Genomic DNA, 27,457 nt, shown 5'->3' with positions numbered 1-27,457 from the left:
GGCTTTTTTTTTTTTTAAAAAAGGGCCCAGTGGCAAAGATTCTTCCCCTCGGGCAACAGGGAAAGGGTAGGGGGTTTTTTTTTTTTCCCCCCCCCCCCCTCCAGGGGGGGGACTTTGTCTCGGCTCGAGAGGTGATGTCTGGAAGTCAAGCTCCCCCCCCCCCCCCCCCCCCCCCCCCTCGTTGTGTTTTTGTTACGATCAAGTGACTATCACTTGCACCCCTAGTCCTCGCGATCTCGGATGACAAAGCTCTTGGCCAACTAGAAGTCCAGAACGGAGAAATGTTTTTGACTATAGATGCGTTCACGTCTGTAAAGTGAGAAACCACGTCTGTAGAGAAAGTGAGAAACCACGTATGCGGCTCCCGATTTGAGCTCGTGCCATTCCAAACTCCTTTCTTTGGCATTCTGGTACTCACTGCTACGTCGTGCGATGCGAATTAAAGCGCCGCCCAATCGAAATCAGTGCACAGTGTGCAATGTGCATGTAAGCTGCCCCATCCCATCCAATCTGTGGATACTACAGGGGTGTTTGGATAACCCCATTAAACTTTAGCACCTGTCACATCGGATGTTTGGATATTAATTAGTAGTATTAAACATAGTCTAATTACAAAACTAATTGCATAGATAGAGTTTAATTCGCGAGACGAATCTATTAAGACTAGTTAGTCCATGATTTGACAATGTGGTGCTACAGTAACCATTTGCTAATGATGGATTAATTAGCCTTAATAAATTCGTCTAGCGAATTAGACTCCATCTGTGCAATTAGTTTTGTAATTAGCTTATGTTTAGTCCTTCTAATTAGCATCCGAACATCCGATGTGATCCTAATAAAGTTTAGCACCTCGTATCCAAACACTCCCATAACCCTGCACAGTCTAATCGGGACCCAAGAGAAAGCAGGGCCGCTGCTAATGTGAGGTGGTAGCAAGACTATTTCAGGTGGATTCCAAAGGTAACTAGACGGCTTTGCATACTCGCCTTTGGATCAGTCCCCATCTCTTGAAACAGACTTCCAGGCTTCCAGCCTTCCGGGCAAGGGGGCGGGCATTCATCTTTTTCTTTTCTAATAATGGATAATATATTTTCGGTTTCGCACAATCTCTTTCGAAAATGCACTAGACAACAAGTATATTAGACACTTTTTGAGAAGCACGTAGGCAAGACATCACAGTCCGATGTACCAAAGAAAACGACAAATTAAAAGAAAATGAAGAACTCCAAAATCTTCAGCTTGCAAATTCAGTAGTCTTCCTTTCATGGGTTATTTAGTAATGTCGACATTAGCCAAATCTAATATAGAGGAAGAGAAACATCCATCTGTTGCTTGAAGCTCTGATTAGCAAACCAAGACCACTGATATAGACATCCTCACTTCCACCTGCCTTCCTCTTTTTCTGAAGAGCTGTTCCAGGCTTCCACCCTTCCAGTCACCCCCCCCCCCCCCCCCCCCAACACACACACACACACACACACAAAAAAAAAAAAAGGCTTCCAGCCTTCCAGGCAACTAGGCAAGGGCAAGGGGGCGGGCGTTCATCTTTTTCTAAAGAGCTGAAGTGACCGTCACTCGCACCTAGTCCTTGCGATCTCGGATGGTTCTCTTTTAATCCTTGGAAAATGGATTCACCTTCTCGGTTCTATTCAGCGAGTCGACGAAACAACTCCCGCCTTACCTTATTCTCCTGCAGCTTCTTCGCTCCAAGTAGGAAATGCAGCTGTGTCCTCCAAAGTCCAAACGAGACCATTATTCGGTCGATTACTGGGTGCAGGGCGTACCCTCCTCTGCATCGCACACGTAGCCCCGTGCTCGTACATGCCACAGGACCATTCCGGCTAGCAAACTGAAAGTTTGCCGCGGCTCCTGCCCCTCTGAGCAAAAGCAAGCAGGAAAGATCAGGTCGGAGAACATGCGGTTTTCAGGAATCCGGGCCGAAAAGCGACGCCCCCAACCGCCGCGCCTCGACAGATCACCACACACGAGCACCGAGCTCGCCCGCCGTGCCCGGCACCCCCTGCTGCTGAGATCCGACCACACGTCGCCGATCCATCCGGACCAGCAGTGCGGTCGTACCCGCATCGAGCCCCGCCGGCCGTCGGTTCAGACCATGACCGGCCGGCCGGGCATGGGCATGTGATCCGCATGTGCCTGCCCCCGCGGGAAAGGCCCGGCGGCCTCCATGTGCGAGCCGCGCGTAGTGGAGGCGCTTTGGCTCGCCCACTACCGCCACTGCCCCCGAAGAAGCAGGGGTCGCGGAGTCCCGTGCCCGTTTCTCCCCGCAGCGGTGCGAGCACGGCCGTCCGTCCGTCTCCCGGCCTCCGGATGCCGGATGCGCCTGCGCGCATGTCACCGCGCACTAGCTCGCTCGCACGGCACACGCCGCGGCGTTTTGCGGCGAAGATCGCCGGCGGTGCGGCAGCCGCTAGCGTTCCCTTCCTCGCCGCGCGCCGCACGCATCGTCTTTCCGGTGCCACAGAAACGGCAATGGAGGCGGGGGTGCCGATGGAGCCGCGCCTTTCGGGGCGCATACGTGCCGGCCTGCCGGGCGATGCGTACGGCTGGAGGCCGCGGCGCGGCGGCGTGCGAGGGATCTAAAGAACGGCCGCGAGGAGGTCTCGCTCGGGGTGGGTTTTGGAAATGGACGTGACCACCGGTCACCCGGCGCCGGTAAAGAAAGTCAGTGGAACAGCACATGCGGGCTATGGCCGGGTGACAGGTAGCGGGACGAAACCGAAAGTGTCTGTACCCACGGCGGAGTGCGCCGCTCGTGTGGATGCAGGGGAGGACGCGTGTCCCGTGCTACGAACGCTTTTCTCTGGCGGATCTGCTTCGTGGTGGTGTGATGACGGCTAAGTTAATGTAGAGCACGTACGATTTGGATCTTGTCAGTCACGGTGACATGATCCCATGTCATTTTAGGCTTTTAATGAGATCAATTGACGGGCAAGGAAAGGTGCGACAGTGCAAGGACGAACGTGTCGAGAGGAAGGGGTAATCACAGACACAGATGGGTGGCAATGGATGTAGCAGTGTGAAGTAGCGGCAGCAACGGCAAGCAACCATAGACGAAGGAGATGGTGGTGATGAGCTGATGCAAATGCAAGTAATCGCAGCCGCAGCTCCGGTTGCTTAGATATTATTGAAAATTTGTGTATAAAATATTTCCAGGAATTTCGAAAAGGAGTTGAAGACACTACACCGGAAGTCTTTCACTGGTTATGGATGTTTGGCTAAAAGAAGTACTGAAGGAGAGCATTACGAGTGCCAGTTTAAGCCCTGAAACGGTGAATGGCTATTGAAACCCAAAAGGATTCCCTGCTTTCAGATTCAACCACCACGCAAGCCATTTTCCACTGACCTGCTGTGTGACCACCATTTCTTTTCCCCTCTTTTTTTTAAAGACCAAAGTCACCGATAAACTGCCCCCGGGCGCTCTATATAAGCGCAGCCAAGCCAACCCCTTCCAACACACTTCTCCCGCTGCCTGCCCAAAGCCTCCTGCAACAGCCAACGCCAGCAGGCTCCGCTCGCGACTCTGCGCCATCTCCGCAAGCGCAAACCATGGCGAGACTGCTTGTTGAAGCGCCGGTCGGCTCGAGCTCACCGCCAGCGGACTCCCTCAACTCCGACATGATCCTCATCCTCGCCGGCCTGCTCTGCGCGCTCGTCTGCGTCCTCGGCCTCGGCCTCGTCGCCCGGTGCGCGTGCTCGCGGCGCTGGGCCGCCGCGGCCCGGGCGCCGCCGGGCGCGGCCGCGGCGAACAAGGGCGTCAAGAAGGAGGTGCTGCGCTCGCTCCCGACGGTCACGTACGTCCCCGACGGCAGCAAGGCAGCGGCGGGGGAAGGGGCCGACGAGTGCGCCATCTGCCTCGCCGAGTTCGAGGACGGGCAGGCCATGCGCGTGCTGCCGCAGTGCGGCCACGCGTTCCACGCCGCCTGCGTCGACACGTGGCTGCGCGGGCACTCCTCCTGCCCGTCCTGCCGGCGCGTGCTCGCCGCCGAGCTGCCGGCAGGCGAGCGGTGCCGCCGCTGCGGCGCGCACCCCGGCCTCGGCGCCATCAGCGCGCTCTGGAAGGCGCCCTGCAGCGCCGAGGGCCCGGCGTTCTTGCCGTAGTGCCGAGCGCACTCAGCACAGGAATCAACTGATGCGCAAACTCATTGGTGAACTTCTTCCTTATTAGCTGGTTAGCCTTGTAGGTTTCATTGCTTTTTAGGTGTGATGAGTAGTGATTAGCTGGGACCTGCCAATGGGGAGTATATGGGACAAGCGTCAAGATGTGTGTACCTGATTGATGGCCAAAAATTGTCCTTGTAATTTATTTGTACATAATTTCGATGATATAAAGCTTGTGGTTGGTTGCAATTGGAGGAGTCTGGAATCAGTGGTGAAGCTGTGGTTTAGTTTGTTACTGATGAGGATGTTTATTCAAGTCTCCATTCGTATCATGAGGTTAACTGTTCATCAATATGCTCATTTGAATTTCAGTTATTGAGGAAGCCGTTGAAGATAGACAACACTCAGGATCTCCTTTATAAAAAAAAAAACACTCAGGATCTTTATTCCAAAATTTGAAAAACACTGCTCGTGTTACGATATTTGAACAATGTCCCCACATTTTGCAGGGTTTTTTTTTTCTGCGGGGCATTTGGCTTTTTCTCTCCTTTTTTTTTGAAAAAAAAAGCAGGACCACCACCCATTCATTTAAGAAGGGAAGCAAGCAGAATTTAACATAGATCGTATTATATAACAAGAAGCGCAAACTCTAAACTCAGCGAAGCACACATTAATTTGGCCTTTTCCGAACCGTTTATTCCACCCAAAAAAAGATGTATGGCCTTTTGTACAAGGAGCAGCGTGCTGTTTGTTTGGAAGAAATGATAGTGTCATATCATCAAAAGCAAGGCAAAGCATCGTTTTTCACAACGAGCAATGACAAACAACAGTACTTAGAATCTTCGCAGCGGATCATTAGCGCAAAGCAGGAGAGCCGGATCCAAATCCTGGGAAAATCTCTATCCGACCACGACCTCTCGGGTCCAAAGGAGTCAACCACGCTCGCAGCCTCTGCTCCCCGAGCCATTGAGCCACCCATGACACCATCCAAACCGAAGTGGCTCAGCCACCTAAGCAAACCCACCATGCAAACCACAATGCACACATGTGATGCGAGCGCGGCACTAGTTTTATTGTTAGCGTCGGAAGAAGAAAGTGTGCGGCAAGCAAACAAAAAGGACCACACACGAACACTGAGACGCTTCCTGCCAGTTTCCATTTGCCAGTGGCAGCGGCAGTAGATTACTTGGGGTCAACCAATATCTTTGGCACCTGCGTCTGTGTGTACGCTGGCAAGTCAAATCAGCGAGCTTAGTTTAATCCAAAAGATAACATTTTTTGTGGTTCCTCGCTTGCGCTTTCGTTCGTATCCATGGATGGATGGCGGTGCACTGAGACAGTGTAGTGGGGTTGGGTAGGCTTGTGCAGCTGAGGGCGGCTGGCCGGAGCGAACCCAATCGCTTGCAAGAAGGCCAAGCTCATTCTTTTGCCTTGGCACTTTGCCAACCAACCATATGATGATAAGAGCTAATATAATTAAAATCCATCGATGGGTCTCAGAAAATTCTAGAGCCTATCTGGTGGTGTTTTTTTTTGTAAAAAAACGAGATCTTCTTGAAGCTTCTTGGGCCGGCGCTCCAATATCGTCGGATGCTTCCTCGCTGACGGGTAAAGCGTGGGGATAACGAAACCGGCGGTGGAAAGGGCCGGGCGCCGCCGTGGATGGGTCGGAGCGGAAGCTTCACCGGAGGAGGCGGCGGCGCACATGGGTTGTGTGGTTGGACCTCGGAGCTCCAAGTGTTGCCGCGCGCATTGGCTTGACGACCGCTCGGCTCAACTGAGCGGCCGGCCATGGAGGGAGGATTTTGACCCGCGCACTGAGGTTTTGATAACCATATCTCCCTCCGCCGCGGAGATGGCTAGCAAATGGCGTGTGGCATCATTGAGGGGGACAACGGCAGGTGTTCGTATCCTTCGCTGCGCGGCCGCGCTGGCGGCTGGACCCGTCGGCAAGTTGCCGGGAGTCAACGGCCGGTTGCTCGAGCCACTCACTGATGGAGTGCTGGCCTGCGGTGCGCCGGTGCCATGGCATGTGATGTCACTCGCGATGCCGATGGCAAGCAGGGGCTCCTCTGAGCAACCAAACGACCAAACGAGGGCACTCCTCGAGGTTGAGACTTGAGAGTGTGAGTCTTCGTTAGGCGACTCAGAAAGTCAGAGTCGGGCCTGGCCCAGTTGAAGTTGTGCGGATTTGGAGTCAGGCCCACACACAGAGGTTTGCGCGAGCCGCAAAAACAGGCGAAGACTCACGGGATCCGGCCGGGCTACGGAGTCATATCTGGTTCCTCCATTCAGCAACCGAGTTATGCAGAACAACCAAGTCGGCCTTACCACATGATAAAGAATTGAAGCAAACTGGGCATTTTCATACAGGATTGCATAAGCCAAATTGCGATTTCCTCTTTTTTCATACAGGATTTCGAATATCCACGTTTACAGGTAGAGACATTTTTTGGGTGTTATATGTTCTGGACCAGCTCCAGATGATGGCTTGCAGTTAGTGGAAGGGCAACGACTTAATATGAACAGTTGCAACCCAACTAAGCATGATAAATTTTTCACACATTCCACTGAGGTAATAACAGGAGGTACCCTACGGTACCCTGAATTACTGAAACGCACACCTACAATGCTACAACAAATAGCAAACAAAAAAAAATTGTAGGCAGAGTCCGTGGAGGAAGGGATTGGGAGCAGCTCTCCGCAGCCTGTATGGCTGTACCTCTTGGATGCGACTTCAGAGAGCAGCAGGGGCGTCTCTCATGCTTATGTTCAAGCTGTTTCTCATTGTTCTTCTCCCAACTCCCATATTGCCCTTTGTCATCATGGCAACAAATTCTCCATAATCAATGCGACCATCCTGATTATAAGAAAAAAGAGGAAGGATAGTCAGATCGCTTTCATATGCTATCACAAAACGATCATTGTACGAGGTGATATATAAGTTTTATGCTATCACAAAAAGAGAATAAAGCAGGATCACTACATCCTTTATGCATGAGTTAACTAAAATATAAATCCAATTTAATGCAAAGTTATTAATCTATGAAGATCAGTACACTTACATTATCCTGGTCAGCTTCTTTAATGACGTCATCAAGAAAAGCAGCTGGCATGTTATGCTCTTTGCAAGCTTGCTGGAGCTCATCCACTGTAATGTAACCACTGCCATCCTTGTCAAAATATGAAAAGGCTGCAACTAGATGTTCCTCACGCTCCAGCTTATTGAGGTGCAATGTAGCAGCAATGAATTCTATATAATCAATCGTCCCACTGTTGTCTATATCCGCCTGAAAGATTCAAATAAACAAAAATGTAAGCAGCTGTCATGTAGATTACTACATATGGAGACTATAGAGATTCAATATGGCCACCTCATTCTAAAAGTTGTATATCACGATTCATAGACTCAATATGGAGATTATTGAATCATGGGGACATGCAGAATCAAAATGGCTTTCATGCATGTTCGGTTGTAACATATAAGCAAATGTTGATCAGAAATAAAAGCATTGATGTCACTCAAATGAAAAAAAAATCTGATATGTTTTCTGGAGATCAGTCAGAAGCATTAGCTATCTGTAAAGAGGGATCTTAATATCCAACATATTCCTAGCTCTGGCAAATACAGAGACAACCTTAACACTAAAAAGGTGAAACAATATTAGGGCGTGTATCAGATTTTCTAATCTTAGTCACAGGCTGTGTTTTCACTCAAATGAATAAAATCACACATCCAAGAATACAGATTATAAACACGCCACTGCAATATAGTGCCTCATTGTACACATCCAAGAAAAACGCACTGGTTGAAGCCTTCAGGAATGCCCTTTTCTGTCAACAAATAAGCTGCCTCATAGCAGATCCCAAATCTAAAAGCAAGTCCTCGCGAAAATTGATCTCTTACCGCCTCCATGAGGTCACGAATTTCAGTATCCTTTAGTGTGGAACCATATTTTCTCAATCCTTCTTTCAGTTCATCATATGTAATTGCACCGCTATTATCTGTGTCCATTGCCGTGAACATTTCCTTCAGCCCTGCAATCTCTTCCTCTGAAAGGCTCTCAGCAATTACCTAGCAGAAAAATACAAATCCTTTATTAACAGAAAACTTAGTACAGGTGCCCCAATATAATGCAGCAATACAGGAATGATGCCACCATATTACTGAACATATATCAAGAATACTAATAATCTTGGGCCGATACTAAGAATACTAGCAATTTTGATCCACAAGCGTTATTGGTAAGCTTACATTATCGATAGATCAATTGCAGATAATGGAATCCAGTTGATATATATAAATTATTAACCCTCTCATTAGATCAGTTGCAGATAATGGAATCCAGTTGATATATATAAATCATTAACCCTCTCAATCCAAATAATGAAAAGTACATCCAATCCAGTGGAAATACTAGACTTCACAAGACAAATGGCAGGAACTTCACTGTTATGAAGGATCAAGCATTGTTACATCTATGAAAATAATTATATAATCCACCAAAACAAAAAAATGGAATCACCTGCAAAGCCATCTTCTTCAACTTATTCATTGCTGAAAACTGCTTAATGCGAGAAAGGACAGCTGGATCAAGAGGCCGATCAGGAGCAACTCCATGGTCACAAATCCATGGATGACCTGAACACAAGAAAATTGGGCTTAGATATCACAATTGTACAGATAACATAACAATGTTAGGAACTAAAAAAAAATGGGTCCACAATCATTGTATATGATTACAAGTAACCATGATTAGCATCCACTTGTATCTTTTTTTAGATATACTTGTATCTCCACCAAAGAAATGTACAGCAGAACAGTATATTCAACAAACCGACGAAATTAGTAGAGAAAAGAAAAGAAAGAAGCTATGTACAGGTGAAACTTACATAGAACTTCGTGTGCTGTCAGGCGCTCTGCTGGGCGAGGATTCAACATTCTTCTTATAAGATCCTTCGCACTCTCAGAGATCACAGGCCAGGGATCCGAATCGAAATCAATGACACCTTTTAAGACAGCATCAAATATTCCTTGCTGAGTCTCTGTAACAAGTACATCAAATATTCCTTTTTAGAAAATCAGTCTAGAAGAGAAAAAGATCCCTCCATTAAAAAATGACTTTGGGTCTTTGGTATCCGGAGTCAATAGAACGCCAATACCTTGTTTCAGAATCATTTTGGGAGTCCTTTTATTATGACATGACAGACTAAAAATTAACAGCAAAAAATTTGACTTAAGATAGGAAGAAAATAAATATGAACCAGTACCTGCCCAAAATGGTGGTACACCACTTAGCAGTATGTAAAGAATTACTCCAGCTGTCCACACATCAGCTTCTGGTCCATAGCGTTTGCGCAGCACCTCTGGAGCTACATAGTAAGGGCTTCCCACGACATCGGTAAAAATTTGACCTAAAATAAAAACAAAGGGAAATATGGTTAACGGCGCACATCATTGAAATGAAAACATCAGCATCCTAATCAAATGAACGCATTCACACAAGAGAAGGAGCGAATGAAGGTTCATCTTGATTGACGTCTCAAGGAAACAAATGACACGGCCCTTTGAATGCCATCAAAACTTTCCCTCAGCTATAGAAAAATTGCCATAATATTTTGCCAGCAATTTTCAGGAACCTTATCTTGAATAAGGTTTTGCCAGTAATGTTTTCCCCTTTCAATGCCATCTTGAATAATGTTTTGCCAGTCACTTCAGTAACAGAATATTCTTATGCTTATCCGAAACAGTAAGAAGAAAAGTTACATTGAGTCACAAACCACTGCATAACAAATCGTAATGTAAGTGTCACACCCAGTAACGATTGCGATGCACAGTTCTTTAGAGTTGCAATGACATCATTTCCTTCACACCAGTGTTATTCCCAAACAGAATCTCCTTTATCGCGTTACAAAAGCATATATCAGACATGCCTATTACTAAGTCAATGCAGATCATATCACTAATTCACTAATTAGCGTGAAGACAAAACAAGCAGCCAAGCGCAATGAACACAACAACCCACAGTGACTCACCAGGTTTGAAGAACACTGAGAGGCCGAAGTCGATAGCCTTGAGCGACATATCGTCATCCTTGTTGGCCAGCAAGAAGTTCTCGGGCTTTAGATCCCTGTGCATGACCCCGAGCGAGTGGCACGCCTCGACGACCCCGACGATGATGCGCGTGAGCTCCGCGGCCTTGCGCTCGCTGTAATGCCCGCGCTGAATGATACGGTCGAACAGCTCCCCTCCCGCGCAGAGCTCCATGACGATGTGGACGTACTGCTGGTCCTCGTAAGCGCCCTTGATGGCGACGACGTTCCGGTGGCCGGCCAGGTGGTGCATAATCTGGATCTCGCGGCGCACATCCTCGACATCCTCCTTGGTGATGAGCTTGCGCTTGGCGATGGACTTGCAGGCGTAGTCGACGCCCGTGGCGAGGTCCGTGCAGAGGTAGGTGGTGCCGAACTGCCCCTGCCCGAGCTTGCGGCCCAGCGCGTAGTGGTCGCGGAGGCTCGGCGTCGGGTGGCCGAGCACGTTGGCCGTGAGCTCCGCGGGGGCCGGCGCCCCTCGCCGCATGCCCGGGGCGGGGGGCGGGGCGGACCCGTCCGCCGCCGCCCCCGCCTCGGCCGGGCGCGCGGTCCGCTTCCCGTTCCCGTGCGGCGCGGGATCATCGGCGGCGGTGGCGACGGGGGCGTACCCCGCCGCGTCGTGCCGCTGCGACGCGCCGCCGCGGAAGCTGGCGAAGTACTTGGATCTCAGCGTGACGCCGCACGTGTTGCCCATCACACCCCGGGCGCGGGCGCGGGCGCGGCGCGAGGGCGGGGCGGTCCTTCTCGCATGTACCCTCGGGCTCTCGCGGGGTTTAGGGAGTCGCGCCGCGGCCACGAGACGCGCGGGCGGTGGCAGGCGACGGAGGTGGAATCGGAGGGGGGTGTGTGGGTGGGTGTGGTGGTGCGGGGCTTGACCGCTGGTGGAGCCCCCTGTGGATGGAGGAGAGAGGAGGAGGGTTCACGGCGACTTCGCGATCACGCCGCGAGGAAAGCGAAGCGAACGCTGCTGCGGTCGCGCTGTGTCTTCTCTGGCGCGGTCAGCGGCTCAGCGCGTCTGCAGTCTGCTGATGCACAAATATCCATGGCAAAATTTACTACGGGACACTATTCAAAACTGGCTTTTACCGCAGGTCATTAAGGGAGTTTGGATTTTTAGGGTGTACTATGACCCTCCTTGGCATGGCTCTAACTTCGGGTGGAGCTGCTCCACTTCAGAACTCCACATGGAGCCAGCTCCGCTCCAAAACTCCAGAAGTAAAATGGGGTGTTTGGCTAGATGGTGCTCTCAGCTCCAAAAAAGATCGATTTCAGTGTGGATTGCCATTGTTGCCCCCCAATTAAGGCCCTACTTGTCATCCTCTCTATCCTATCTTCTTCTTCCCCTGGATAATTTTTGCAATCAGGGCAAGACGGGCGGCGGGGCTGGGTGGCGGGCGGCGCGGTGGGCGGCAACGGGGGTGGCACTGGGCGGCGATGGGCGGCGGGGCAGCACGGGCGGCGACGGGTGGCGGGGCTGGGTGGCGGGCGGCAACGGGGGTGGCACTGGGCGGCGATGGGCGGCGGGGCAGCACGGGCGGCGATGGGGGCGAGGCTTGGGCGGCGGGCGGCGACGGGCGGCGGCGCTGGGCAGCGACGGGGATGGGACTTGGGTGGCGGGCGGCGACGGGGCCGGCGGCGGGCCTCGACGGAGCGGCGCGACGGCCGGCGGCGGGCCTTCGGCGGAGGGGCGCGAAGGCCGGCGTCGGGCCTCGGCGGAGCGGCGCGACGGCTGGCGGCGGGCCTTCGGCGGAGGGGCGCGAAGGCCGGCGTCGGGCCTTCGGCGGAGGGGCGCGAGGGCCGGCGGCGGGGCTCGACGGAGCGGCGCGAGGGCCGGCGGCGGGGCTCGGCAGGGGGGTGCGAGGGCCGGCGGCGAAGCTCGGCAGGGGGGCGCGAAGGCCGGCGGCGGGGCGTTGCGTCCGGCGGTGGGGCGCTCTGGCCGTCGACGGGCCTAGGGGCGCCTGGCGGCGGGGCTAGGCGGGCGGGTGAAGTCACGGGAGAGGAAAGAAATAGAGGCGCACGGGAGAATGGAAAGAAAGAGGCAAAGATGAAACGTTATTTTTGTGTAATCAGTGACAGTGGTGGGTAATTACCCACCAACTCCACGAGGAGGTTCAAAAGAGGGGGTTTTGGAGCAGCAAAAGAGGTGCTCCAAAACTCCACCCCCATTTGTACTATAGCTCCATGGAGTTTTGGAGTTGGGGTGTTTGGCTATTTTTTTTGCTAGAGTCGCTGGAGTTGTGGAGTGGAGCTGTGCCAAACACGGTCTAAAATTTTTATGTCACATCGAATATTTGGAGACTAATTAGGAGGACTAAGAGGGTGTTTGTTTCCTCCCCTAAATTTTAGTCCCTATCACATGGAATATTTAGATACTAATTAGAAGTATTAAATATAGACTATTTACAAAACCAATTACATAGGTGGAGGCTAATTCACTGGACGAATCTATTAAGCCTAATTAATCCATCATTAGCACATGTTTACTGTAGCATCACATTGTCAAATCATGAACTAATTAAGCTTAATAGATTCGTCTCACAAATTTGTCCCCATCTGTGCAATTGATTTTGTAATTAGTCTATATTTAATACTTCTAATTAGTATCTAAATATTTAATGTGATCGGAATTTTAGAAGCGACTAAAGAAACAAACACCCCTAAAAATGGCTTTGCTAAAACAAATTGCAAGTGGTAATTTGCTGAAGGACACCAGACCTATTATTATATTCCAATTTAATAGAAAGCCATCAGATCAGAAGGGATCGGTCCCTTTCTCCTCCACTTGCATCGCACGGGTACATGCAACATCAATGGGCAGGCAAAGTAGCACGCGGGGAGGCTCTTCATCTCATCCGACTTGCCAAATTTCCCTTTAAACTTGTCAAACTTGGCAAGTCAATTTGCGTTGTCAAAGTGTGGATCCCACATGCAGTAATTGTCAGAATGGAGAGTGCAAAATGAAGAGACTGTTGTAGTGCGAAATGGAGAGGTTGTTGGAGTGGATGGAGAGTGTATCTTTTTACAGATGAACCTGTTAGGATTTGGAGAGTGGGAAATGGATAGTCTGTTGGAACGAGAAACTCAATATGGAGAGAAATTTTTTTGCCAACTTGAATAGAGAGTCAAATGGAAAGCCAAAAATAGATAATCTATTGGAGATGCTCCAACAGGACAGTCCACAGCTCGGTAGGCTGGCCATGGCCATGGTCGGCGCTCCCTACGCACGCACTTGAGGGAGGGGTGGTCGAACTGGCCTGCGTCTTGGCCGGCTCGCCATGGCCGGCTTGGATAGGACAGGAGATTTTAGTTTGAAGTCTGCCAAGGTACTCCGCCGTGCACGCAGGGGGTAGGCTGTGCAACTTGGCGGAGTTCCTCTGCAGATTCTATTGGTGGTGTATGAGCGAACAGAGAGAGGTGATTGAGTTGGGTTCAGGTCAGGGCAGTATAGTCAATTTGTGTGGGTTTCATTAAAATTGAATATAATTGTGGGTATATTGTCCCACAGCAAATTAGTTGCTTGTGGCACTTGTGAATTCGCTTTGCATATGCTAAAATTGTAAGTGAATGATTATGCATCTGAATTTAATATTTGCTGAAAATTTGCTGGGAAGTTTGGTAAAATTCCATTTGACCGTCGTATGTTTGTACCGCTCAATGAGATGACGCAGAACACACCAGTTGTTGGTGTTTAGACCCGGCAACCTACCAAGGGGTACCCGAGATAGTGTTTTATGCGTGGGGCTCGCTGAGATCAGGAACTCGAAAGTGAACTCGAATACACAATTTAGACAGGTTTGGGCTGCTTATGTCGCGTAATACCCTACGTTCTATGTGTTGGTTGGTTTGTATTGATTGAACTTGTTTGGAGGGAGCCCCTGCCTCGCCTTGTATTGCCGGGGGTAGGGTTACAAGTCGGTTGTTTACAACAATACTAGTCGGATTCGACTAGAGAGTCCTACTCTAATTGCTACGAGTAGTTTCCTAATTCTTAACTAGTTTTTTCCTTCGTGTACACCACACCGTCCTGCACCGTAGTCTCCATGTCTGACACGTCTCGGTGTACAGCCCCATATTGTAGGACTATCCAAACCTTCTGATGGGCCCATAGATGTATGGACGACAAGCCCCCAAGTACTTTTTAGTCAAATATAGCAGTCCTGAGTACTTCTGTAGACGTCTCCGACTAGTTTGTGGTGCTATTTGAGTACTCCATCGGATTGAATCTTCAAAGGAACATGAGTACTGTCATGCAGCTAGAATGTGCTCAAGCCTCATTTAACTTGATATTGAATCTTCAATCTTGAATCTTATATGGAAGTGCAATGAAAATCGAACTCTATATGGAGTAGCCCCCGAGCCTTAGGTTGAATCGAAGAATTAGTCTAAGGGTCAATCTTGTAATTTCACATCTCTTTTACCTTAAAACCCAAAGAAAAAACCTTTTAGTCGATGGGCACGTGGCATGCAGCCCCTGAACCATTACACGACTAGTTTTAGGTATAAGGGTCAACCACTAGTCAACGTGACCGTTCACCAACAATAACCTTATCTGTCAAGCGATAACTTCGGGTGTTTAAAATGGAATATTCCCCATTAATCTTACCTTTATTTTAACTGTGTCGTGGTTATAAATAACGGAGGAATTCATACCTTCCGTTTCACCCTAGCCATTCTGCCCGTTCATTTTCTACACTGTAGCCCTAGCGCCGCCGCTCGCCTGAGCTTGAGCTCGAGTGCCACCCTCCCCCACCACTTAGTCCCCGAGCGCATGCGCAAGAAGACCCTCGTGGCAACACAAATAGGGAAGAAAGCGACCTCCAGCAAGGCGGCCGAGAGCAAGAAGAGGAAGGTCGAGAAGAAGAAGGAGATTCAGTTGCAGGTACCCAAGTACGTCAAGACTGACCAGACGGCTCCGCCAAATTAAGCCTATGCTTGGAAGAAGTCCATGATGAAGAAGGCGAACATACAGGCATTGGTGGATGTCAATCTTCTCCAGGAGCATGACTTCATCACCTAGAGGGCAGCCTGCGGCAACCCGTGGCCCATGGAGAGCTACACCCACGAGCCAGTGATCTTCGTGCACTTCATTGAGCGAGGTTTGGCTCTCCCTTCATCTGATTTCTTCCGTGGGCTACTGAGTTACTACAAGTTGGAGTTGGTCCACCTTAACCCCAACTCGATTCTACACGTAGCCATCTTTGTGCATTTGTGCGAGGCTTTTCTTGGAATCCAGCCGCACTTTCAGCTCTTCCGAAAATTCTTCAGAGTTAAGTCCCAACCCAGAATGGACCACACAGAAGTAGCGGGGAGGGGGGGTAGGTATTCAACTGCGGGAGCAAGTGAAAGGCTTGTACTTGGACTATGAACTGATTGACTCCTACTCTGGCTGGAAGGAGCGATGATTCTTTATTGGAAATCATAAGCCCTGACTACCTAAGGTGACCAGCCACCGACCAGTCTGGAACAATTGGTGGTTGGACGAGCCAAGCCATGCAGATAGTTTTCAACTGCCAGAGCTGCTAGAGAAGATCACTATGCTCAAGAAGGAAGGACTAGCCGGGGTAGGCGTGGCCTTCAGTTTCATGAGGAGGCGAGTCCAACCCCTTCAGTTGCGTTGCACCTAGGGGTATAACTACTCGGGCCCCAACGACCCATCCCGGATGATGTTGGATGACTTTTCCATGGATGAGGTGATGCCGCAATTATGGCGCCTCTTCAAGCACGCCAGGGTGATCCCGACGATCGTGCGAGAACACTACACCGCCAACCCGCCAAACAATGCAAGTACCCGTGGCCAGAAATAGCAGCAGCTGGCACCAGAAATAGCTCCAGGTGATGTATCCCTAGTCGTTGCGCTTATGCATGACGTTATTGCTTCACTTAACATCGCTGCAATGCCAGCCCCCAAGTTACCGATAGCTGAGCCCATTGCGGTGACTTCTTCTGCTGTGGTGGCTACGTTGGTAGCCCCTAAGCCAGAGGCGGAGACCGAGGCTGCGATGGCGACTACTTCAGGGACTGCGGCTACGCTTGTAGCCCCCGAGCCAGAAGTGGAGGTTGGAGCTGCTAGCGCTCTGCAAGTGTTGGCCGCCATCCCGTCATCTGAAGCAGGACCATCTACTACTCGCACCATGGCTATCTTCTCATCTTCTGAAGCTGGTCCCTCGACTAGCCGATCACTGGTTCCTCTTGGTGCACCAATCGCCGAAGAGCTCGAGGAACCGTGGATACATGAAGGGGTGGATCTGGAGAAGATCCAGCTTCTTGCTAACCCTTTGACCACCGTGGAGATGGAGGTCACGGTCATGAAGATGCACCGCCATGTAGGCGAGTACACAGTTGTAAGTTTCACTTCTGCATTTGTCTTCTTCTTGAAATCGGTACTCTTTACTTATACGAGTACTTGCTCTGTTTCTGCAAAAGCTGATCGAGCGCTCCCACCGGAAATCAGAGATGATCCAAGGCTATGGAGACACCATCATGCGGGCTCAAGCTCTTGACCAGGAGCTAGCCAAAAAGCGACAGTAATCCTCCTGGCTACTCATGAAGTACAACGGCAAAGCTGCCAAGTACCGCAACCTCATGCAACAAGCCGCGGAGGAGAAGGACCGCATCCAAAGGCGCAACAAGTCGTTGATGAATCAGTTGAAAGGTAACTTGTCATCCCCCGCTGGTCTTCGAGTACTAATTTGCACTTGATCATTCTGAGTTGCTCTTTGTTTTTGTTCTTTGCGGTGCTCAAGAAAGAGAAAGATGATCTCCAAAGCCGTGTCACGGACTGGCATAACTCATACTACAGAGTAACAAAACTAACATGACAAGTTGTCTGTCTGTACGAGACTCTAGAGCATAGCATGCATAGTAGTACACAATTTTAGTGCCGCAGTAGCAACATAGCGAGAAGGTCGAGGATGGGACCCCTCACTCGCAGTCACTCTCTGAATGCTATAACACATTTTGATTTTCATTAGGAGATTTGATCCCCAATGCCAAAGGCTGTGCATTGCTTCCGTCAATAAATGTAAGGGGCTTCTTATATCAGGTCGAAGATTAGCACAAGAAATTAGGTGCTCTAGAGTCACCACTCCCAATTTCAGATCAAAATCCCTCATTCTAACACCGATGAACCAAATCAATAAAAGATTACAGAGAAATATTCAACAGAAGCTGTGTAGGATGTCATCAACTTGGAAGAGCGGCACGCTCTGCCGCACCCGCCATAGGCTCGTATCCTTGGTGTTGGTGGTAGATTAGTAGTGAAGGATTTGTTCTAAATTTCTGGCCTAAACTTCCCTCTATACTGCACTAAAAGGGCGGCAAGTCTCTTTCTGCTCATATGTTTGCATTTTTGGCAGGTTCAAACTGAATGGAAAGATTGCCTGCAATAGCATGAATAGTGCGAAAATGTAGCACAGCGGTAGTTCGGTCTCTGTAATTACCTAATTAGGACATTTGAAAATTGGTATAGTGGAAGACTCTCTTATAGGTTTAATAACAATAGACTAAAAACCACAGCTTCTACAGTGCAGAGTGCAGATCAAATGAAGCGATCATTAGTTCATTATATTACACTATGCAGGTGAAGCTATATGGTAAATGTGTGGCCCACGGAAGGCTAAATAAGTAAGTGATAATTAGTTCATTACATTACACAAAGCGAATTGTACATGTAAAGATGGTAAATGTGTGGCCCTCCACTACTGCAAAGCACCTCATCTATGCCAGCACGAAAACCTCATTCATGCCGGTAGATAAACCGGTACCATGAAGCTGATGTGAATATGAATGGTTATTCGTGCCGACCTCGAAGCTCGGATGAATAACGGATTATTCGTGCCGGTGGACAATTGCGCCGGCACAAATAACGGATTATACCTACGAGTGGAAAATTAAATGGGAACTCGCAAATTAAGATAGCAAAAAAAAATTTCTAGGCATGGAGGCCACTCTATTGTCCCAAGTCACGTGTGTGAAGTGTCTAGCTTTCAAATTCACAACCTTCCCCCTCACGCGATACCTCATTACCATCACACATATACCACATATCTGCACACAAAGGGAAGTTTTATTCTTTTTACCCTTGTTGTCTAGTATTTTCATCAATAATTTAAGCATCTAAATGACTTCAAATAAAAAACTATTCAACTAAGTCGTAGAACCGGTGAACCTGTATAATTTTCATATAAAGTTTGCCTCCATCCAAATTTGAACGCAAAAGTTACAAATTTTCTGAATATAAGCTAAAATTTGAATTGCATAGACGGGGATTTTTTTCGTGCCGAGCACAGAAAATGGATTATCCGTGGTAGCTCAAAATTATACCGACACGAATAAGAGAGCCGACACAGATAATTGAATATTTGCGGTGGCTCGTTTTAAACTTGATATGGATGACTTATCTATGCCGGCTCATTTATGCCGGGCACAGATGAGCCGATATGATTAAGTGTTTATCTATTGGTGCGCGGAAGTTAAACAGGAGCCACAATAAAACCATTTGTTTTGCAGCTACTTAATATGTTTCACATGTAAAAAATGGTACCGGGTGTATCCATACAAACATACATTATCCGGATTAGACATACACCACCTGTTAATTTACATATAGCGTTTAAGGCAACCGAGCGGCAGAACAGTAGACCGAAACACTGGACACACACTGACGACGCATACGTAGGCCCAAGCCCAACGTACGGAACGGCCTAAAGAAACCGGACTACAACGGCCCATGGACGGTAAAAGAAAAAGGGAATTTTCCTATATGCCATTGGCTAAAACTCTTATCCCTCGTCTGCCAACTAAAAAACTTATATCTTGCAAATGCCATTGACCATAAAGTTTAATCTCTTTCATGCCAACATTGACTCTATTCCGGTAGTCATAGACATAAGACATGCTAAAATGACCCATTTGCCATTGTCCTTAGCTGGACAGAAATTTGCCATCAAATCAGTTTGAGCAATCAGCATAAGCACTCGTCGGTGCACGCTCCAGTAGGCGGCCGTGGATGACCTCCCACTCTCACGTCACCTTCCCAAACAGCAGTGCCTTGGCAATCACTAACCTGTCGAAGATGTTTTTTTTAGGAATAACCTGTAGAAGATGTTGAGCACGGATCATTCAGTTCATCCGCGCATCCACGGCCTCCACAAAGTCCTGACGAGCTAGCCACGCCGCTGACAGCGCCACGCACGCCACGTCCACCCAGCCCGCCGCCGGCCGCGTTGCAGAATGATGCGGATGCTCTTTGGCCGATCCTTCCCGCCGCCGCATCCGCCGGCGCGGAAGACGAAGCAGAAGGTGCGTGCGCAGCCATCTCGCGGCCTTCTCCACCACGGCGAGGCACAACCAGCAGCATGAGCTGCAGGCCTGCAGCTCGGGCCCTGCCGCGGCGACCACGCCGGCCGCCAGGTGCATCCGTGCCGAGAGGAACATATCTGGTGCAAACCATCTACCTCGTGCAACTTTAAAAACTATAAATCAAGATGCTAATTTAATGGATAGGAGTAGTGGTTGTATTTAGAAGGTTCCTTGATGATGATGGATGCTAACGGAAGTAACGCCAGGGGTATGCAACGGATTGCAGTTCTGTGTTTGCTCTCTAACAATTAAAAATATAGGATATGATGATGGTCTTCATAGGGAGCGCGCATCATGTACAGGAGCAATAGAAATGTGTCCTAGCCCTCTTGAGTTGGTAGTCAGTACCGTGTACCCCTCTCAAGTTCATAGGCAATTTTTGCTAAATCATCAAGCAATTTATTTATTTTAATTTAGCATTTTTGCATTCTGATTAGGAAATTTTCTTAAAATTTTTATTGGATTAGTTACTAAATTCCGGTACTCTACCAGCTTGATATGGTAGTGGTTTGGTGGACTGAAATGTGTAGTAACTTTTTTCTGAAATATACAAGATGCATGCTTTAGAATGTGATTATTTGCATGACAGAAGGTTGAGTGTAAATTTGAAGCATTAAAACAAAATCTGTCAATAGTGTTTTTGTCTATCAGCTTTCTTTTATGCTGCCCGTCGTTAACAGAATCAGCATGAAGATGTATTCACGTTTTTGCATGTGTAAACAGTAGATGTTGATGGGTGTGTTTAGGATTCTGCACTGCGTGCAATTTTTATTGTTTGAGGTGTGTTCATGTTCAGAACTTCTAGTGTTGTTATTGTCAGGTGCGCTGGGGTTGGGAGACATGCATTCCAGGGTGTCGTGAGGGCTGTTCAGAACCCAGTGGTGGACGTGGAGGGAGTTTGTGCTGCTCGTCACTGCCATATATATTTGTGTTGTTTGTCGCTTGTGTTCTAAAAGTGTGCGGAAGTTCACAATTCATTTGCCGCGCATATTTTGGTCTTCGAAACTTATATAGCTGTTTAATGATCCATCTTTAGAAGAACATTTTACTTATCGGTTGTTCCGAATTTTTTCTGATTATCTCATTTGAAATTTACGATGTTCCCAATTCCCAAATTAGACCAGAACATTGCTAATCCTTTAGTTAGGTAAATTACAGTACTTAGATAGGCAAAGTATTGTTATTAGTTAGACAAAGTACTATTAGTAGTTAGGCAACGTATTATTTTTAGTTACGCATATTATTGTTCATTTTATTTTAGTAGGCAAAGTACTATTCCTTAGCCCCAGTTGGTTCCTATGTTTTTATGTCAACGTAGCCTTCTTTGTAGGCAAAGTATTAGCATTTGAGACTATCTGCAGGGTCCTTCATGTTGTCAAGGGGTAATCAATAGATTTTAACACTAGCAGCAATTGGGAATTTACTGTATAAAAGCGATGGATTTGTTCAAGTGTGGTAACCGCATACTATTCTTCAAAAAAGCATCCCTGTATATTTCCAATGTTTCATATTTTTTACTCGGTCACATCGTAATGATGTGCTTAGTATAATGGCAAATGATGCACGCCGTTCTCTTTCAGTTGTACATTCATCACATTACTGTGCCTTCCTTGTCTTTTTGAATTAGGTGTAAGCAAATTGGATACAAATTTGGCAATTGTTTGTTTTAAAATAGGCTAATCTACTGCTTATTCAGGCTATCTAAAGTTTCAATTAGGCAAACTAACTACTCTACGGCTCCAATAACTAGTTGTTGGCTTCATTATTGATCTGTAGCAAATTGTTCCAGCAGCTAGTCACTTTATTATATGTAAGCGGTAAGTATACTATATTACATTTATTTTCATTTAGAGCATTGGCAATCTAGCCCTTTTCAGTAATGTTATAGCATCACTATGAGATTCTTGTATGCTCTGTTACATTTCTCTCCTTGTTCTGACTGCCTCTCCTACTCTTTTTACCTATAGAACACAAGAGATGGTGGTTAGGCAATAATACTGCTAAGCATTAGGCAATAATATGTTTCTGAATTAAGAAAAATAGTGTATTTTTATTAAGCAATAATAGTGAGCATTTTACAAATCTTTTTTTTTGTTTGCTTGCCTTCAGTAGTAGGTCATATAGACCTCGCAACACTTATACTAGATATAGAAGAAGCCACTTTTTCATATTTTCAATTTTCAGTTCTCGTTTTTCATTAAGCAATATACAATGTTCTATTTAGGCATAACAATATACTTCATTAGGTAATTCAGCTTGAATATCTTGCAATATTGGCCCCCTTCAGTAAATAGTAAACATACAACTACTAGCAATGCTCTTCGCTCATTTTGATCTGTGTTACTATAGCAGCTTACAGCCCCGTGCTTGGTTTGATCCCTATTGGTTTCCAGTTTGGTTGATTTGCTCAGCCACACGGGACAACAGTTTGATTGACTTCTCTGTTATGCTTGTTTGTGTAGTTCCTCATGTCCTTGGTTTCTGCATGTCCAGCAACGTCAAGATGGTTTGTTTTCTAATTTAGTTCAGCAGTTTGACAGTAGTAGCTTGGTTGGAGCAATTTATCATTGAAATGTCATTTACATGTTTGGTGCATGGTTAGATGGCAATTTCTTTATGGTTGAGAATGCTTTTTATCCATGTTCTAATGTGCTCGCAATTTCTCAAACTTTGCTTATGAGGTTTCAAAAAGTTGATTATTATAACATTGTTCTAAGTGGCCTCTGAGTTCAAAAAGTTGATTATTATAACATTGTTCTAAGTAGCCTCTGAGTTCATTATAATGTGTCTACAACTTCTAACAATATTGATTACTGTACAAGCAAAATATCATCAAAACATACTCAATCATTTTTCCCCAGCTCTGTGCTACAGGCTATCCGATTTGATTCTTTTTTTGCTCATTATACTTGCAGGTCATCAATGGAAAATACAAAGACGGTATGCAATGGAAGCAAATATGATGTGTTCATTCATCTTGGGAGTATTATGTTCTGCATGTGCAAATGCTGTAAATAAGTAGTGTAGCTTCTTGTTCGAGTAGCACATGCTACTATAAACAGAGAGCCTGTTCACTTCAACTTATAAGCCGGTTGAAAAGCTGAAACGGCTGATTTGTTGTGAGAGGAAAACACTGTTTGGTGGCTGATAAGCCGGCTGAATAAGCTGAAGTGAACAGGCCGAGAGCTTCTGTTGATGTCAGTTTTTTTTTTTGCCTGAAGATGCATGATGATACCATTTTTTCCCCCGAGCCACACATCTGGTACTAAATGATGTTTGGTGAATGTCGTTGTATTTGATTCTGAATTGTATGGGTGAAAAAATAAATTAGCTGGGCAGAGAATTGAATGATGTTTATGCAGTTTTGATCTGCAATAGGATTTCTGTATACTAGGGTTGCATAATAATGCAAAGCTACGGGGATTCAGTACCCAGTGGGGTCTTGGTGGAGGCGATGTGTCAGCATGAGAAAAAACAGCGCGGGGCAACATGACGCGTAAAGTCAAATTTACTACAATAGGAAAGTGTGCAAACAGTCTGATTAGCTTTCTAAAACTGGTGTGGTCGTACGGTAGGTCTACTTTATGGCCAGCCGTAAGTTAGCTGCCTCCTACGTATATATGCATGTTTATACAACTGGTGTTAGGAAAGCTTGCGACAGGACCTCAAATGGTCAACGTTTTAGTACATACTTGAGACCTCCAATAGTTAGGTCCTATTTGGTTCTTTTAGGACTAAACTAAACTTTAGTTCCTCATTTGATCCCTGACTAAAGTTTAATCCTTCTATTTGGTTCTAGTGACTAAAGAACATTAAATAAGTTGAACAAAGATCAAACTGCCTCTAATTGTTACCTGCCCCTACCCTTTTTCCCTCCTCCCGCCTACCCCTGCCCTTTTTTCCGCCTGTGCTATCCAGCGCTCCCGCCATCTTCCTGCCACTCGCGCCCTGCCCGCCTCTGCCCTTTTTATCTGCCTTACCACTGGCCTTCTGTGCCTTGCCACGCTGCTAGCCCGCTTTGCCAAAAAAATTCATTTATGCCGAATAATATTCATGGGATACACTAATCTCATTATTACAAAACAGAGGAGCTACGATCTATTAAACAATCCATCAGCTATCCAATCTCGAAATTGATTCATATTTTGATCTTCGTCCCCATGTTGGGTAGTAGCTATATTTCCTTGAGACAACGATGCTTCTGACGGTGCAACATAGTTTTCATCATCATCTGCCATCAGGGGCATTAATGAGGGGTACACCTTGTCCAAGGTCCGTTTTAGCAACTCTTTAAGACTAAAGGACTAAACTTTAAGAAGCTACTCATCTTGTTTGGTAATTTAGAGACTAAACTTTAGTCTTAAAGTTTAGCAGCCCCAAACAAACACCCCTTAGATATATCTGTAAGTTTTACAGCTCTCAGAAGCCTCAGCACGTTTCCTCCTGTGATATCATGCCATGTGTCCACTAGACATTGCTGGTGTTGGAAGAAAAAGGAGGATAGAGAGTGACATGCCTTGCGTGTTCTTTTTTCTTTTAGAAAATTCTTTCTTTGAGAAAATTCCTTACATGCCATTTGTATAAACCTTAATCCCACTGAGAAATATAATTCCCATATATACCATTCTCCTAAGTGATGCATCCACTATTTGCACTCTTGTTCCCTTTCGCACGACAGACAGAACTTGTCTAAAATCTCCATCAAAAACTACTATTTTTTCACAAAGATTTGGGTTGTCCATTATATCCCTCGTACTTTTGTCTAAAGCCTCATCAATTGTTTGCCTCTTAGTCATAGATGCTTCATCCCAAATAATTAATGAAGTTGTCTGTATATTTTGTGAATGAACAAATAGATCTATCATCTATCTTTAGTGGTATCTTGAATCTAGAGTGGGCGGTTTTGCCCCCCTGGCATTATTAAAGCTGCTACATCAGATGTTGCTGTAACTAAAGCAATCTTACCTTGTCCACGGACTATAGCCAGTAGCGCTCTATATAGAAAAGTTTATCCTGTGCCTCCCAGTCCATTGACAAAGAATAGGCCTCCTAAATCACTATTAACTGCGGCTAGAATTTTTTTCGTATGCAGCTTTTTTTTCCTTGTTTAGGTATGTATGCAAAGATGCGTCCTCCGGGTCTACCTCAATCATGGATTCCTCGGTGATCTCTCTAAGTACATTGTTTGTCGTGTTTTGCTGTTCGTCAACCTCTAGAAGAGAAAATGACCATATGTCTTTGTCCATTGATTGCAACATATCCTTAATATTTTTCAGCACAATTTGTTGGACTTGCATTCGCAGTTTTTGCTATAGTCTTCGGTGGTGTTCCAACGGTTGTTGAGGGTTGGGTCCACGCACGCACGCAGCTGTCCGGTCTCCCCTCTCTCGCGGGGTTCTTGCTTCTCCGACCTCATTCCGTGGGCTCTTTTCCGCACTTTTTTTTCGCGCTTTTCACATCATGGATGGCCTGATCTGGAGCTCAGAGGATCGGAAAAGGAGCCTTTTGCTACAGCGTCTTTTGTACACTGCTCTCAGCGTCGTGAGCGTTTCGTTTCTGCTGAATGACGGCGAAAGCTTAATTTGTGTACTCTTTAATCTGCCACCGTTCACATCCTCGGCTTTTTATTTTCGTCGGCATCCGGGGGCATTTGGATCACATCGGATGTTCGGATGCTCATTAGGAGAACTAAATATGAACTAATTATAAAACTAATAGCAGAACCCCTAGGCTAAATCGTGAGACAAATCTATTAAGCCTAATTAATCCATCATTAGCGAATGGTTACTGTAGCACCACATTATCAAATCATGAACTAATTAGGCTTAATAGATTCGTCTCGCGATTTAGCCTAGGGGTTGTGCAATTAGTTTTGTAATTAGACTATGTTTAATACTCCTAATTAGTATCCGAACACCTGTGATGTGACAGGGGCTAAAGTTTACCTATACTCGCGACGGAGGGGCAGGCCCACTGTGGTCACATGTAATTAAACGCTCATACATAGCTAGAACTATCTAAGGCTAGTTTCAGTGTATGGTTTTACTGTACTATTACCAAGAGTGCCATGTCAGCTTTTTAATAAAATAAAACTATCACTCTCAGTGCATAATTTCATTGCATAGTTTCTATCAATAGATAGGCTAAATGATTTAATTTTTAGCCAACGAGTGACTTAAGCACTAGTCTTCTAAGGAAAAGAAGTTAAAAAGTTAGGAAATATTTGTTCATCACCACATTTTATCACGCCTCTTTATATATCAAACTTTTAAACCATGGTTAAGGTGCGACGAAGTTCTTTTTATTGCAGAAAATAGAAACTTAGACCGTAAGATGTAGCAAAGATTGTAAACATGGCACTCATGACCATAATCAACGACGTTACCGGGAAAAACTGTCCAATTATTTAAGGTTTTTGCACACAACTTGCCGTGCGTAAAATATATTGACCGATAGTTGTTAGCTGCTGAAAATTGGCTGACATCCACCAAATAAACCAACCAAACCAACCGGTACTCCTTGTAGCAACTCCAAGAGGCTGCTAATCTTACTCTAATACTTTTTTAATACTTTTTTAAGGGAAAAAAAGAGAAAAAACGAACTCCAACGGTCCACCCAAACCTTTCCCAACTTTTTAGCAACACTAAAAAACAGCCTACCACCGCGTATATTTTAGCGTTGGCATTCCTCCCCCAATCCTGATTCCCGCACGCTCGCGTGTCCCTTCCGATGAGCCCAATACGATGACGTTGCCTATTTTAATATTGGAGGTTATTTATTAGCAATCTGCGGGATTGATATATTTTTGGGGAATTTTTTTTTGAAAGAACCGCCAATACATAATTTTAGGGAAGAATTTTTTAAAGTACTCTTAGAGTTGCTCAGTCCTTACCAACCACTAGCTCCCCGGCTAGTGGTTAGCAGTGATCCGAACAGAGCCTCACTCTCTAAGCCAAAATCGGGTATTCGCGCTTGAAATAATCCGTGCACGTTCTCGCTCTCTTGACGAAGCCAACGATTCCAGTCGCGGTCACAGGTGCGCGCTTTTGCTTTTTTTCGAGCACTTTTTGCACTTTTCTCCAGGTTGCCATGCTCGTAAATAACCCCTAACCTCAGGGGTGTCCCTGCGAAATGGCTCTATAAATTGCTCTGCTAATCCGGTCCCCTGCAAAACTCACGCGGAGCCGCCGCCTGTCCTGGTGCCCACCTCTTCTTCTTCCATACCAAGGAACTGTTCCGTCTCCGTCCCCACCTCACTGGCGATCCGAACTCCAGACTCAAAATCTCCGTGAACCGATGATTCCTCTGGTTTCATAAGGCGAATTCCGATTATTGCACTCATACGCGGGCGTTTCGGTAAGCTTTTCTTTTTCAATCTGTGATTCTCGTGCTTCGTGGAGAAGTGCTCTGAATAAAAATTTGCATTATTCCTTGTCAGAATTTTTAATCAAGGACGTGGAATTGCTCTTAGTACTCTTAATTTTCGTCTTGTTCACGGTGAAATTTGCAGATTCTAGGTGTACACTGATCTCGGAGACACGCTAGGAATAGGGGCGAATCCCCCATTCGGTGCGGTCCTGGGGTTCCGGAAGCGGCGAGGCAGGAGGGAAATGAGGGATGTGGTCGTGGCTGAGGAAGATTGCGTCCGCGTGCTTGGGCCCGGTCCGGAGGTACGCGCGTACGAGGAAGGATGAGGACGGCAGCGACAATGGCCGCGGCGGCGTCGCCGACGACCTGCTCTGGTCGCGGGACCTCGGGCGCCACGCGGCGGGTGAGTTCTCGTTTGCCGTCGCGCAGGCCAACGAGGCGTTGGAGGACCACAGCCAGGTGGAGACGGGAGCTGCCGCAACCTTCGTGGGCGTCTATGACGGCCACGGCGGCGCCG

General features: G+C 47.0%; 3 protein-coding genes across 3 annotated transcripts in view; 2 read left to right on the top strand and 1 right to left on the bottom strand.

Moving 5' to 3' along the window:
• Window positions 1-3,450: 3,450 nt before the first annotated feature.
• LOC101770589 (RING-H2 finger protein ATL8) lies at window positions 3,451-4,368 on the top strand. Its single transcript, XM_004953424.3, has one exon. It carries the CDS (start codon window positions 3,568-3,570, stop codon window positions 4,117-4,119), a length of 552 nt encoding a protein of 183 aa, XP_004953481.1. The 5' UTR covers window positions 3,451-3,567; the 3' UTR covers window positions 4,120-4,368.
• Window positions 4,369-6,616: 2,248 nt separating this feature from the next.
• LOC101770198 (calcium-dependent protein kinase 5) lies at window positions 6,617-11,134 on the bottom strand. The gene is made up of 7 exons (XM_004953423.4): window positions 10,156-11,134; window positions 9,391-9,534; window positions 9,013-9,165; window positions 8,646-8,761; window positions 8,027-8,194; window positions 7,185-7,409; window positions 6,617-6,979 (listed from the first exon to the last, which is right to left on the bottom strand). Exons 1-7 carry the CDS (start codon window positions 10,904-10,906, stop codon window positions 6,857-6,859), a joined length of 1,680 nt encoding a protein of 559 aa, XP_004953480.1. The 5' UTR covers window positions 10,907-11,134; the 3' UTR covers window positions 6,617-6,856.
• Window positions 11,135-26,755: 15,621 nt separating this feature from the next.
• Window positions 26,756-27,457, top strand: part of LOC101769793 (probable protein phosphatase 2C 25) — a 2,624-nt gene continuing 1,922 nt past the window's right edge. Inside the window, 2 exon segments of the mRNA XM_022824684.1 lie at window positions 26,756-26,928; window positions 27,083-27,457. Of these exon segments, the coding sequence (XP_022680419.1) occupies window positions 27,190-27,457 (268 nt within the window). The 5' untranslated portion in view covers window positions 26,756-26,928; window positions 27,083-27,189.

Source organism: Setaria italica, chromosome I (genome assembly GCF_000263155.2).
Source record: "Setaria italica strain Yugu1 chromosome I, Setaria_italica_v2.0, whole genome shotgun sequence".
Taxonomy (NCBI): Eukaryota; Viridiplantae; Streptophyta; class Magnoliopsida; order Poales; family Poaceae; genus Setaria; species Setaria italica.
This window is presented reverse-complemented; position numbering and strand designations above follow the sequence as displayed.

What these genes read in the sequence shown, in the direction of transcription:
- LOC101770589 (XM_004953424.3), top strand. Translation starts at nt 3,568, where the DNA reads ATGGCGAGACTGCTTGTTGAAGCGCCGGTCGGCTCGAGCTCACCGCCA.
- LOC101770198 (XM_004953423.4), bottom strand. Translation starts at nt 10,906, where the DNA reads ATGGGCAACACGTGCGGCGTCACGCTGAGATCCAAGTACTTCGCCAGC. An exon ending in CTCAGTGTTCTTCAAACCTG is followed by an intron (nt 9,535 to 10,155) that starts GTGAGTCACTGT and finishes TTTTTATTTTAG; the next exon opens with GTCAAATTTTTACCGATGTC. An exon ending in TGAAGAAGATGGCTTTGCAG is followed by an intron (nt 8,195 to 8,645) that starts GTGATTCCATTT and finishes TTTTTCTGCTAG; the next exon opens with GTAATTGCTGAGAGCCTTTC.